The sequence below is a fragment of the Eptesicus fuscus genome, chromosome 4 (genome assembly GCF_027574615.1).
Source record: "Eptesicus fuscus isolate TK198812 chromosome 4, DD_ASM_mEF_20220401, whole genome shotgun sequence".
Taxonomy (NCBI): Eukaryota; Metazoa; Chordata; class Mammalia; order Chiroptera; family Vespertilionidae; genus Eptesicus; species Eptesicus fuscus.
Genome location: NC_072476.1, coordinates 30,773,112 through 30,786,196, shown reverse-complemented (window position 1 = coordinate 30,786,196; position 13,085 = coordinate 30,773,112). Strand labels below are relative to the sequence as shown.

The following is a 13,085-nucleotide window of genomic DNA, read 5'->3' as shown; positions in this document are numbered from 1 at the left end:
TTTTGACCTGAACACCTGGAATGATGGTGTTGCATTTGGAAAGGTGGAGAAAGAACTCGAGGAGGAGCAGGTTGAAGGTGGAGGTAAATCAGGATTTGGGGTTTGGACCTATTAAAGTTTGACATTAGACTTCCCAGCGGGGAGGGCAAGTAGGCCATTGCCTATGAGAGTCTAGAATTCATGGGAGAGGTCCAGGCTGGCAGTGGCTAGCGTGGAAGTTTCTCAAAGCCAGGGAAGAGGCCCCTTTGTAGCAGCATGGAGGACAGCTGGCTGTAGCAGGCTGCTGTGCTATCCAGGAGAGAGACCAGAGACCGTGATCTGAATAAAAGCAGGACCTGTTGGACTGCAGAAAAGTGTCAAAGGCACTCAAGAATTTATTTAATATTACTATAGTTTATTTCAATAATTAAAAGAGTATGTCTGTTGTAAAGCATGAAAACAATGACAGATATTATGAACTAGAGGCAACAGGCCCTGGTGACTCTGTGCAGACGAGAGCAGAACTGGTGCTTGGAAGAGGAACAGATCCAGGGAAGGGGAAGACTTCAGACCAGGATGTGTAGCCCGACATCCAGGAAGACATGTAGATAGATGAGGATTGGTACGGACACTGGCTGGAGCTGTGGGAGGCAGGAATGGTCTGTTTTGTGTAGAGATGGAAGTTGTGAGCCACAGTCCAGGGTGTGTGTGTGTGTGTGTGTGTGTGTGTGTGTGTGTAAGAAGAAACAAGGGCTAAAGGTGGAAGTGGAATACTCCCTCACACATGAGGGATGGGCAGAGACAGAGGAGCCAGAACATGGCAGGGGCTAAAATAGGCACTGCTACACAAGATGCCTTGGGTCCCCAGAGCAAGCCAGCTTCCTGGGGTGAGGGACCACTTCACAGAGGCAGGGCGTCTGAATTGGTGGCCAGGGGGAGAATAGCACTTAGTGCTATCATAGCACTTATTGTCCTGGGTGCCTGTCCCTCATTAGATGAAGGAAAGGAACCGGGTCTTGTTCTCATTGCTTCCAAGGCTGGCACAGACAGTGTATTGTGGAATGAATGGTAAACACCTGCACGCTGGAATGAGCAGTGTTCCCTTAGAGGGGCACTGTGAGAATGGCTGGGCATTTAAAGCTCCAAGTCCCCTCTGTTTCTATTGCACAGGCTGGGCGGGTGAGGCAACCCCTTGCCCACTGGATCCCAGATATTGATAACTGCTGCCATCTGCTGGTCATGGCCAGTGTTGCCTCACCCATGCCATCACAGCTCAGTACCCTTTGCCCAGGTTGGGATGACTGACAGTCAACACCTGCCTTTCAGAAACCTGCGGACTGGTGGGAGAAACACCTTGGCAATGACGGGCAAGTATAGGGCAGTAGGGGTCTGGAGGAGGAAGAGGAGGCAGCTTTGTGTAGGATTCAGGAACAGAATTGTCTCTGGGGCAGAACTATGCAGGGTGCAGAGCAGGAAGGGGAAGCTGACTCAGGCTCCATTGCTGGAGAGAGGAGAGGAGAGGAGAGGAGAGGAGAGGAGAGGAGAGGAGAGGAGAGGAGAGGAGAGGAGAGGAGAGGAGAGGAGAGGAGAGGAGAGGAGAGGGGAGGGGAGGGGAGGGGAGAGGAAGGGAGGGGAAAAGAGGGGAAGGGAGGGGAGGGGAGGGGAGGAGAGGAGAGGAGAGAGATTCTTCTGGTGTTGTTTTTCTTTAATATATTTTTATTGATTTCAGAGAGGAAGGGAGAGGGAGAGAGATAGAAACATCAACAATGAGAATCATTGATCGGCTGTCTCCTGCACGCCCTACACTGGTGATCGAGCCCACAACCCGGGCATATGCCCTGACCTCCTGGTTCATTGGTCGACACTCAACCACTGAGCCACACTGGCTGGGCCCGTTGTTGTTTTTCTGCTGCTTTCTGACAGGCTAATTCCCTCTTTCTCCTCTCCTGGGAAGTCTGGCTCCTGGCCCCTCAAAGTGCTGGTCATTGTGTGAGGTACCTCATCCAACATTTACCGTGACCCTAACAGTGGGCCCTCCATGAGTCCACTTCACAGATGAGGACCATGAGGCTCAGGAAGGTAAACACAGACAAGGTCAGGAGGGTCGGGTGACATGGTTTGTAAGCTGCCCAGCTCTGCATATCCCAGCAGTTTAGGCCACAAAGCCCAGCCCCCTGCCCGGCTTGGGAGGCAGGAGTAGTCTGTTTTGTGCAGAGATGGGAGCTCTGGGCCACAGTCCACGGAGTGTGTATGTGTGTGTATGTGTGTCTATGGAAGAAGAAACAAGGGCTAAAGGTGGAAGTGGAATACTCCCTGACAGGCAGCTCTTTTTTCCCCTTCTGGCCTCCCCCACCCCCGCCTACCATCATCCTGTAACCATCTCCCCTGATGCCTGGGCTCAGCCATCCTGGGGGAGTTGGGAAGTAGGGAGCTGTGGGTATCTGGAAATAAGTCCCACTGCTCCGTGTGTGATATTGAGGAAGGGCTTTGTGACGGAATTCACTATGTGCCTGAATATAAGGCTATTCAATCTTTTAACCAATGAGAAAATTAAACATTTTTTGGCACAATATTCTAATTTGAACATTTAGGGATTCAGATGAGATAAGCAGTTCCCTACTTATAATAGTTAAAATATTTAAAATTTAAATATTTAAAATCACATGCTTTTTAGAGTAACTTTATTTTGAAACAATTCTTTTCCAATTTCATGAAAGTATATTCAAACCCTTCACTTGCATTTCTGCCTTTCATTGTCATACGTCATGTGTCATCCCTAACATCTCCTAATACAGTTTTCTTAAACATGGCATCTTCACTTGTGCTTGGGAATACAGCACTTTTTAAATCCATGAATGATGCTATTGCTGGAAATATTATTCCAATCATGAGAATGGTTGTTTTTCATCTAAGTGATGGATTAATATTTGTGATCTCCTTAGGGTCTCACCTGGCCAGCATGGTTCAGTGGTTGAGCGGTGACCTATCACGGTTCGATTCCCTGTCAGGGCACATGCCTGCATTGTGGGCATGATCCCCAGTAGGGGGCATGCAGGAGACAGCTGATCAATGATTCTCTCTCATCATTGATGTTGCTATCTCTCTCTCTCTCCCTCTCCCTTCCTCTCTGAAATTAAAAATATATATATATTAAAATAGCAGTCACCAGGTTCTTCCTCATTCTCTCTCCCTGCTTAATTTTTCTCCACAGCACTTCTTACCTTCTTCTATACTCATCCATTTGTTTATTGTGTGTGTTCCCTCATTAGCATGTGAGCTCTGTGAGGTTAGGGAATTTTGTCTGTCTTCCTGTTTTATGTCCATCACCTGGTAACATCCCTAAGGGCAGAGGCGCAAACATGCCTGGTACATGGAATGTATGCATGGAAACATGCCTGGTACATAGTATGTGCTCAATAAATATCTGTGGAATGAATGTAAAGCTCTTAGAAATGTTTGATAGCCTACTGGCAGCCAGGACTATGCATGAGGAAGGCACTGGAATAGGGTGGGAGGGCAGCCCTGCAGTAGCCGAGCCCATGTAAGGAGGGCATTTAAGTCAGGGGGAGCCCAGTTGTTTTTGGAGATTAGCTACATGCAGGGGGATTGAAAAAATTATGAAATATATTGAAGACAATTGTGGCAAGGGGCTAAAATATGTAAAGGAGGAAAGCTGGGATGGACCCCATGCCGTTGGATTAGAATTTAAGCTCTAAATGTAAACTTTTTCCCATATATATAAATTGTATTAGTTAGGGTTCTCCAGAGAACCAGAACCAATAGAATAAATATAGAGAAAGAGGTTTGTTATGTGGAATTGACTCACGGATTATGGAGGCTGAGAGGTCCTACAGTCTGCCATCTGCAAGCTGGAGACTTGGAAAGCTGGGGGTTCAGTTCCAGTCTGAGTACAAAGGCCTGAGAACCGGGAACACCGATGATGTAAGGACCAGTTCCAGGGCAGGAGACCAGTATCCCCACTCCAGCGGTCAGGAAGAGAGAGAAAATTCAACCGTCCTCTGCTTTTTCTTCCTATTCTGTCCATCAGCGGATTGGGTCATGCTCACCCATATTGGGAAGGACCATCTGCTTTACTCAGTCCACCAACTCAAAAACCACTCTCTTCCAGAAACACACTCAGGAATCATGTTTAACCAGTCAAGTTGACACATACAATTCACCATCGCATAGATAAAAAAATAAATGTAGTTGTGTGTGTTTGTGTGTGTAAATGTGTGGCTACTGAGTGGGCTGGGGAGCAGAGATGACCTTAATTGCAACAAGCACACCTAACAACCAGATCTTGGTTTTTAAATACTATTTGCCATAAACACACACACACACACACACACACACACACACACACACACACACACACACGGCCTCTGGTAGAAATGGCTAATCCTAAGGCTGGGGCAGGGTAAAACCAGATGAGCCTGGACGATCTTGTTGAGCCAGAAAGAAAGGCAGTGTTCAAAGGATAATGTCACATATCAAAACGGCAAGAGGTCAGCAAGGGGCACCCATTGACCAAACCGAAACCTGGTACAATTTGAGCATTGAAATAAGCGATAGGAATGGGTTCTAATGCATTGAATAAAACAGGAAACCAGAAGTCCATTTGATATAAATAAATGAATAAGTAAATGGGGGTAAAGAAACAGTTCTTTGCAATAGAATGCCAACAAATTAAGTGTAGAAGAAATGGTGAAATTAGAAAATCATCATTTGCAATGGATGCTGAAACCTATGGGTGAAAATGGGATGAAGAAAAGGAAGTTTCAACATCTCAATTCAACATCTCAAAGTAACTCCCTTCCCCAACACTCATCAATCATGATCAAGTAATCAACATTCACACTACCAGTCCTGGTTCCGAATGATTTTGGATATGAGAACACAGCATCATTTCTGTGATTTATCTTTACAAAACGTGTAACAGTGGTCTAATCATGAGGAAGGATTGGACAAACCCAGGGCGAAGGACAGTTTGAAATAACTTCTCTGTAATCTTCAAGTGTGTCAAGGCCATGAAACCCAAAGGCTGCAAATTGTTCTAGAGTGAGGGAGGCTGGGGAGATATGGCAACCGGTACCATGCTCGATACCATATTAGATTTTTTTTTAACTCTAAAAGAATATTTTTTTGGACATCAAAGACTAGTTTGAAATTGTTTCCAAATAAAAAGTTAAAATTAAAAAAAAAAATAAACCTGGCAAAAGCGTTAGCCCTTTGCCTGGCTGACTCTTGCTGACCTGCAGGATTCATTTTGGACAAGCTCCTGGGGAACCCACTTTGACTAACTGGGAATGAGGGGCCCTTGTGCTCCCACGGCCCCTGGACCTCCAACACCCCTTTCTGATTATATCTGTGCTTTGCCTTTACTAGCCCTGGAGACCCCTGTCTGGATCATGGAACAGAGTAGCCTCTTGAAACACCCTGAATCTCAACAAAAGGGGTGTTGCATTAGGGCAGTGGTTCTCAACCTTTCTAATGCCGCGACCCTTTAATACAGTTCCTCATGTTGTGGTGACCCCCAACCGTAAAATTATTTTCGTTGCTACTTCATAACTGTAATTTTGCTGCTGTTATGAATTGTAATGTAAATATCTGTGTTTTCCGATGGTTTGGCAATGGCTTCATCCCGCTCCTGGAGGACTTGGTCCAGCGAGGGCTCTGTCTGGGTGTTACGATTCATAACAGCAGCAAAATTACAGTTATGAAGTAGCAACGAAAATAATTTTACGGTTGGGGGTCACCACAACATGAGGAACTGTACTAAAGGGTCACGGCATTAGAAAGGGTGAGAACCACTGAGGGAGTACAGCTCAACCCCACCTCTTTGCCTGGGCTTCAGCCAAATAAATTGCCAAGTCTGGCTGTTGGAAGTGCACCTGACTGAATGGGACCTACCAACAACCAGGAGTGATGTATGCAAGGGGTTTCTGGGGGGTCTTATAGGAACTATTTTTTCCCTTTTAAATAAATTTTTGGTTAACACTGGTTAACAAACGTCTACAGGTTTGAGGTGCACAATTCCACAATGCATCTGTACACTGTATTGTGTTCACCACCTCAAGTCAAGTCTCCGTCCATCACCATGTATCCCCACTATACCCTCCTCCATCTCTCCCCCCGCCCCCTTAGGGCTGAGTTGTAGCCTTGCTGAAGTGGCCTCTCAATGGGGAAAATTCCCTTTTACACCTTTGATGTCATTGATATGCTCAATAATCACATTGAGAGAGGAGTGGGACACCGAGACCCCCTTGAGAGCCCAGCAGACCCATCCATGCTCAAGGATCAGAATGGTGGAAATACTGGAGGAATAAAGAGCAATATTGCTAGGGAGGATGGACATTCAAGATGTTAGGAGCCCTAGTTGGTTTGGCTCAGTGGATAGAGCGTCGGCCTGCAGACTGAAGGGTCCTGGGTTTGATTCTGGTCAAGGGCACATGCCCAGGTTGTGGGCTCCATCCCCAGTAGGAGGTGTGCAGGAGGCAGCTGATCGATGATTCTCTCTCATCATGGATGCTTCTATTTCTCCCTCTCCCTTCCTCTCTGAAATCAATAAAAACATATTTAAAAAAAAGATGTTAGGAACTCTAGCTGGCTTGGCTCAGTGGTTAGAGTATTGGCCCCTGGACCAAAGGGTTCGATTCCCAGTCAAGGTACCTCTGTTACAGGTTCCCCAGTGGGTGTGAGTGGCAACCAATCAATGTGTCTCTCATATCCATGCTCTTGCTCTCCCTTCCACTGTCCTCCAGCCCTTCCACTCTTTCTAGGAATCAATGGAAAAATATCCTCGGGTGAGGATTAAAAAAAGAAAAGATGTTAGGAGGAATGTGGCCGGAATGGTTAAACTTTTTTCTTGTTTTCTGCTGAGGTGAGGTTATAGTTGTATGTGTGGAAATGCCATCCAAGGTGCCAAGATGCCAATCCTTCAAGTTGGGGGGCTGGGCACCCGTTTCTCAGCGTTGGAGCTGCCCTGGCTCTGTTCCTTCTTTCTCATTTCCTGCTGTGGGTAGAGCACCCGCCTTGGGTAAGGAATGCAGAGAGGCTCGGGGGCTGGCTGCAGGGTTCCAGGATCTAGGAGAGGAGGCAGGGACCCGCCTGCCTGCCTCAGGCGGGGCTTAACAGGGAGTGCCTTGCCAGGAAGGGAGGGCAAAGGGCTATGTCCTCCACCTGCCTCACCCGGCTGACAAGAGTTCCTGTCACCAGCCACCTCCTCTGTCTGGGGCCCTTGAGGGGTAAGTATCCTCCTCAACCCACCTTCTCTCTTTCCTCGGGGTCAGGTGAGAACTCCTTTCCTCCTTGGGGGTCCAAACACGTGCCCTCTCTGCTTACCCTTCGGCCAGGCATGGGTCACACCTGCTACCCCTCACCATGGCATAAGTCCCCCTGCTTTACTTTCACAAGTCCATGAGGCCGGGGTACGGAGGGGCAGATACGGAGTGTCTCAGACCCTTCCCTTCCTGACATCAGCACAGGGCCAAGGCCAGGGCGGAAGGGCCCAGAGAGGGGCACCTCACCCAGGCAAGCCCAAGATCACTGTTTCCTCCTCTTCCACCCTGCAACAGAGCCCAGAATCCTAAGCGGCTGGAGCACTGGGGGACACCCAGACAGAGCCCTCGCTGGACCAAGTCCTCCAGGAGCGGGATGAAGCCATTGCCAAGTGAGAGGCAGCTGCTTGTGGGAGTTGCGGGGGCAGTGCTGGCTCACCCTCAGGACTCTGTCCTGCTGGAAGAGGCGGGGGGCGGGGGGGAAGTCAGGCATTCCTGGAAGAAACGCCACACAAACAACTTTCTGTGTCACAAGGCAGGGGCTGTGGCCATGTCTGCCCACCCCCAGGGCCCAGCATCAGATCTGTAAGTCCCAGGCCTCAGGCTGTTCTTTCTGCCACCTGCAGGAAACAGGCTGTGGAGGCTGAGCTGGACACATGCAAAGCCAAGTTACGAGCTGCAGAGGCCCAGCTGCTGGAGGTCCTGGAGGAGAAACTGAGACTGAGGCAGGAGGTGGAGGCCTGGGAGGTAGGGTGGGAATGCCAGCTGGGCCTGGGAGGTACAGGGACACAGGCCCTGAGTCTGCCTGTGAACCTTCTCTCCTGCCCGCAGGAGGACATGCAGCGGCTGGTGAGGCAGCTGGTCGAGAGTCAGCTGCAGAGAGAGTCCAGCAGCACTCTGAGAGCCCCCATGCAACCCGGAACAGCCAGGACCCCATGGGGTCAATTCCCCCAGCGTTGGTGGGGGCGTTGGTGGTGAGAGCGCTCAGCCCAGAACCTTGAGAGCAGTATGTTTATTCATTAAAACTTGAGGTCTGACCACCTTTGCACCGTGTGCCCTCTTAGTGCCCACCTGAGTCCTTCTGTGCAGAAACAGGGAACAAGCTGCAGGGCCTTGACACCTGGGGTTTCAAACATGACCCCTCTGGCCAGCAACTCTTAGGCCAGGAAGCCTCGGATGGCAGCCATGAAGTCCTGTGGGCGGTCAGCGTGGATCCAGTGCCCAGCATCAGGCACCGTCTGTAGCTGGGCCCCAGGGAAGAGTCGCCTAATCTCAGGATGGTGGCTGGGACTGTCCATCGGAGAGAAGGCCGCCAACAAGGGATGAAAGTGGGGAGATGGGAAGAGAAAGAAAAGTGAAGGTACAGCAGGAAGAGGTGGAGAGCTATATGCCCCGTGGTGTTTCCAAGCTCTCAGGAGCTCACTGCCCACACCCAAGCCCTCCCCAAGGCAGGCTCCCCAGGCTGGGGGCTGGGTAAGTAAGCCATGCCCTGTCTACCACTCAGCCTGGCTTACTGCACGAAGTCAGAGTTTCCACCGAGGAGGAAGAGGGTAGGCCCAGGGTAGGATTCTTGTCGTCGCGGGAAGGCCAAGATCTCGTCCACATGCTGGGCCAAGGCATCCAAGTTCACTCTCCACACAAAGCGCCCGTCTGCCTCCACCAGGTTGGTGAGCAGGAACTGCCGCACAGCCATGTCCTGTGGGGGGTGCAGTTGGGGGGGGGGGGGCTCCCTGTGAGATTTGGGCTGCCACTCGTCTCTTGACAGGTCCCAACCCAAACTATCCAGGGCCTTGAGGGTATCACCTGAATAAGAGAGCTGAGCTGTTTATCGGCCAGTTTGCGGGCAAAGGAGCGGGACACCTTCTCTGGGATGTCTATGGCTTTCATGGCTGCCATGTAGGCTGGAAAGTCTGAGCTGGATGTAGTGTTCACTGGGCTGATGTCCACGGCAACCAGACGTTCCACCAGCTCTGGCTGTGGGAGAGAACTGGACTGGCAATCCAGCCTTAGGGCATGCTCAGCGGGTCGCAGGCATGGTTCCCCGATCCTGAACTTGACCATCCCAGGCTCCTTTGAGTCTCAGGTTGCCTGCTGGGCACTCAGGATCTACACTGGATGGGAGGAAGCCTGGATAAGGTCGGCTCACCCTCTGTAGCGCCAGCAACATGGCTGTCTTGCCTCCCATGCTGTGGCCAATGAGGACACAGGGCACTAGGCCCAGCTGGGGCAGGAGGTCCTGCAGGTCCTGGCTCATGGCTTCATAGCTCATGTCTGGGCTGTGGGGGCTGTCACCATGGTTCCGAGCATCCACTGTCAGCACCTGGGGAATGGGATGAGAGGGGGGCAGCACTAGCATCCACACTGGGGGGCAAGGGCAGCCAAAGGCCTGGAAGTCCTTCAGGCCGAGGGGGTGGAGAACCTGGAGAGAGATCCTGAAGCAGAAGAAGGACTCAGATGGTGAGAAGGCCCAGGTCCCAGACCTAGGAGGCCCAGATGAAGAACCTGGGGTCACTGACACAAAAGAGAAGACCCAAGGAGCGTGACCACATCTCTGATGGTCTGGCCTGGCTGGGTAGCAACTCCAGAGAAAGAAGACGCCAAGAATTTCCAACAGTTGAAGCACAGAAGGATGGACTGCTCTGAGAGGTGATAAGTCCCCTGTCATCCTTGGTGAACAAGCAAAGGGGCTGGCCCCCGTAGCGGGGAGGGTGTCCGCATTTAAGCATTGGACAGTGGAGCCTAGCTCAGTTTGGAGCATGCACATGCAGATGGACTGGATGGAAGGAAGCACGAGGGAATGAATGGGCGTGGGTCTGCCCTGCAGGCTGCATCTTTAGAAGGTCAATCTCTCTTTTCATTTTCGCTCAGAGAGACCTGTCACTGCTCAGCCCGGTCCCAGCCTCAGCCTCATCCCCGATCCCCGCCCCTCTCTCTCCCTCCCGCTGCTCCCCCCCCACCCCCCGCCCCGGTACCTCCCGCGGGACTCCGCCTCTCCCGGAAGCTCACCCTCCGGCCTGTCTGCTGAGCCAGGGCCTTGGCGATAGAGTTGAAGTTGGTTTTGCAGCCGAAGAGCCCATGCAGAAAGACGAGGGCTGGGCGGGCCGCCTCCCCATCCAGAAGCTTGTAGGAAAGCGGCACCGATCTACTGGAAGGGGCAAGGATGGGGGCTGATCTGAGCCCACTGGGGAAGAGGTTTGGGGGAGCGGCCTGGGAGGAGGCGGGCCCAAGCGGAGGAGGTGGGGCCGTCGGGTCCGCACCGGAGGAGGAGGGTTCATGGACGGCCTCCCACCGGGTGCCCTTGACTGACCTCGGCTCGGCGCCGCTTCGGCCGCTGCTGCTGGGTGCGACAGGCACCCTGGAGAAGCAGATTCTGGAGAGTTCGAGCCCCCCATATGGGAGCCTCCAGGCCCGGGCCCCGCTGAGCATGCCCGGGAGCCGCTCCCCCGCAAGCACCCAGCGAGCACGTTCTGTACCCTAGCCCCGCCTCCCGCCTTTGCTGAGCCCCGCCCGGTTCCCATTGAGCTCCGCCTTCTCCCCGCCCGCCATCGCGGGATTCCCCGCCTTCGCCCACATTCCCTGACGTCATCCTAGAGAACTGTCATTTCCGCCCAGCTCCGCCCCTCCGGCGGGAGCACCGCCCCTGGCCTCACCCCGGCCCGGGCAGAGCCACACAGGATCCGGCCCCGCTCGCGGAGCTCCGCTCAGCCGGTGCGGAATCCTCGCGGGGAGTCTGGGCCCTGCGTCCTGGGAATCCGGCCCCAGCTGCTCGGCATGTCCTGGGTTTTGATGCGAGCGCTGGGCAGCCGCGGGACAGGCTCTTGGCTAGCCTAGGAGGCCCTGCCTGGACCCGCACCTGTCCGCTCTTCTGCCCTCACCCACCGTCTTGGGTGGGTGCCATACTTTATGTGCCGCCCGGGGTGGGGAGGGGGGTGGGAGGGGCGCGGGAGAGAGACCTGGGGTGGCTCCCAACGTCAGAGCTACTGCTTGGAGGCACAGTGGTCCGTAGGTGGGGAGGAGGACGCCAGACGGGCTGGAAGGTACCTCTTACCCATCCTGAGTCGTGGACTAGAGAAAGAGCTAGGAGGGACTCTAGAGGTTATCTTCAACCATCCCCCTCCCCCCCCGCACCCCGTTCTTTACAAATGGGGAAACTGAAGCAAACCGGAACCTCTGCTCTGCCATTCATAATGCGAGTCAAAAATGGGTGTTTGTACTGGTGGGGGCGTCTGAGTTGAAATGACTCAGATCTTCTCCCTACTCCCTCCGCCCCCCTGTACAATCCTTCCACCCCTAGATCTCAGCACATCTTGCAGAGAAATCGCCTTCCTTTGGAACGCCGACCCGCTGCCATCTTTTCTCCCTGGTCTGTGATAGAGGTGGCATTGGTGATATTATCTCAGGTCTCAGTTGGCTTCCACTGCAGGCCATCCTTCAGCAGTTGCAAGAGTAGCTTACTCTTTCTTTTTAAAAATTTTTATTTATTGACTTTAGAGACAGAGAGAGAGAGAAGAAACATTGATTTGTTGTTCTACTTGTTTATACATTCATTGGTTGATTCTTTTTTATTTTTTTATTTTTATTTTTTTAATTTCTTTATTGATTAAGGTGTCACATATTTGTCCTCATCCCCCCATTCCCATCCCACACCCCTCCCCACGGATGCCCCAACCCCCTGTTGAACTTAACCATTGGATAGGCTCATATGCATGCACACAAGTCCTTTGGTTGATCTCTCCCCCCTCCCCCCACCCTCCCCTATCCTCCCTCTGAGGCCTGATAGTCCGATCGATGCCTCCTTGTTTCTGGTTCTGTTCTTGTTCATCAGTCTATGTTGTTCATCATTTCCCCTAGATGAGCGAGATCATGTGTCACTAGAGATATACTTATAAGAACTGAATGTGAGACGAGCAATAATAGTTATGCTGACAGGCAAATGAATCAGTCTGTAGTGAGTTTCTTTCTGGACCAACAGTTCTTTTGAGACCCAATTTCAATGTCCACCAGTTCCTTATGTGTACATGTCAGCTCTGGATGGTGGACAAATGGTGGTAACGGAGGTCCGACTCCCTCTGGTTTGGTCTCGGCCGGACCCAGGGGCACGGCTTCACCCGGACTCAGGAGCACGTGGCCTCACCCAGACCCAGGGTGCGCGTGGCCTCACCCAGGCCCGGGACCCAGCCTCACCCGGATCCAGGGGCACACGGCCTCACCCGGACCCAGGATCCGGCTTCACCCGTACCCAGGGGCGCAAGGCCTCACCCAGACCCAGGGGCACATGGCCTCTCCCAGACCCAGGGGCGCGTGGCCTCACCCGGACCAGGTACCCAGCCTCACCTGGATCCAGGGGCACATGGCCTCTCCCGGACCCAGGATCCGGCTTCACCCGGATTGGTTGATTCTTTTTTAAAAAAAAATATTTTTTAATTGATTTCAGAGAAGAAGAGAGAGGGACAGATAGAAACATCAATGATGAGAAAGAATCATCGACCAGCTGCCTCCTGCATGCCCCACACTGGGGATTGCCCCACACTGGGGATTGAGCCCCCAACCCGGGCATGTGCCCTGCCCGGGAATCGAACCGTGAACTCCTGGTTTATAGGTCGAAACTCCACCACTGAGCCATTGGTTGATTCTTGTATGTACCCTGACTAGGGACAGAACCTGAAACCTTGGTGTATCAGGACACTGCTCCAACCAACTGAGCTACCTCACCAGGCGGAGTGGCTGCTCTTTTTATAGCATCCTTTTGCTCAGAAACCTTCAGGGACTCCCCATAGTTGAAAGTTGAAAGTTGAAACTTCATCACCACATCCCAAACTTCCCCCA

The 13,085-nt window shown here is 52.2% G+C and overlaps 1 protein-coding gene and 1 long non-coding RNA gene across 3 annotated transcripts; one reads left to right on the top strand and one right to left on the bottom strand.

Annotated features, from left to right (window-relative positions):
- The first annotated feature begins 7,139 nt into the window (after positions 1-7,139).
- Positions 7,140-8,294, top strand: LOC114231535 (uncharacterized). The gene is made up of 4 exons (XR_003617500.2): positions 7,140-7,226; positions 7,557-7,651; positions 7,886-8,006; positions 8,091-8,294. It is a non-coding gene; the product is annotated as an uncharacterized LOC114231535 (long non-coding RNA).
- Positions 8,239-10,727, bottom strand: ABHD11 (abhydrolase domain containing 11). Of its 2 annotated transcripts, none has more exons than XM_028145337.2 (6): positions 10,567-10,727; positions 10,266-10,404; positions 9,406-9,579; positions 9,063-9,233; positions 8,774-8,955; positions 8,239-8,549 (listed from the first exon to the last, which is right to left on the bottom strand). In XM_028145337.2, exons 1-6 carry the CDS (start codon positions 10,683-10,685, stop codon positions 8,417-8,419), a joined length of 918 nt encoding a protein of 305 aa, XP_028001138.2. In that variant the 5' UTR covers positions 10,686-10,727; the 3' UTR covers positions 8,239-8,416. The 2 variants fall into 2 exon arrangements, with proteins under 2 accessions (XP_028001138.2, XP_054570228.1); XM_054714253.1 differs by having other exon boundaries at positions 10,266-10,401.
- Positions 10,728-13,085: the final 2,358 nt, after the last annotated feature.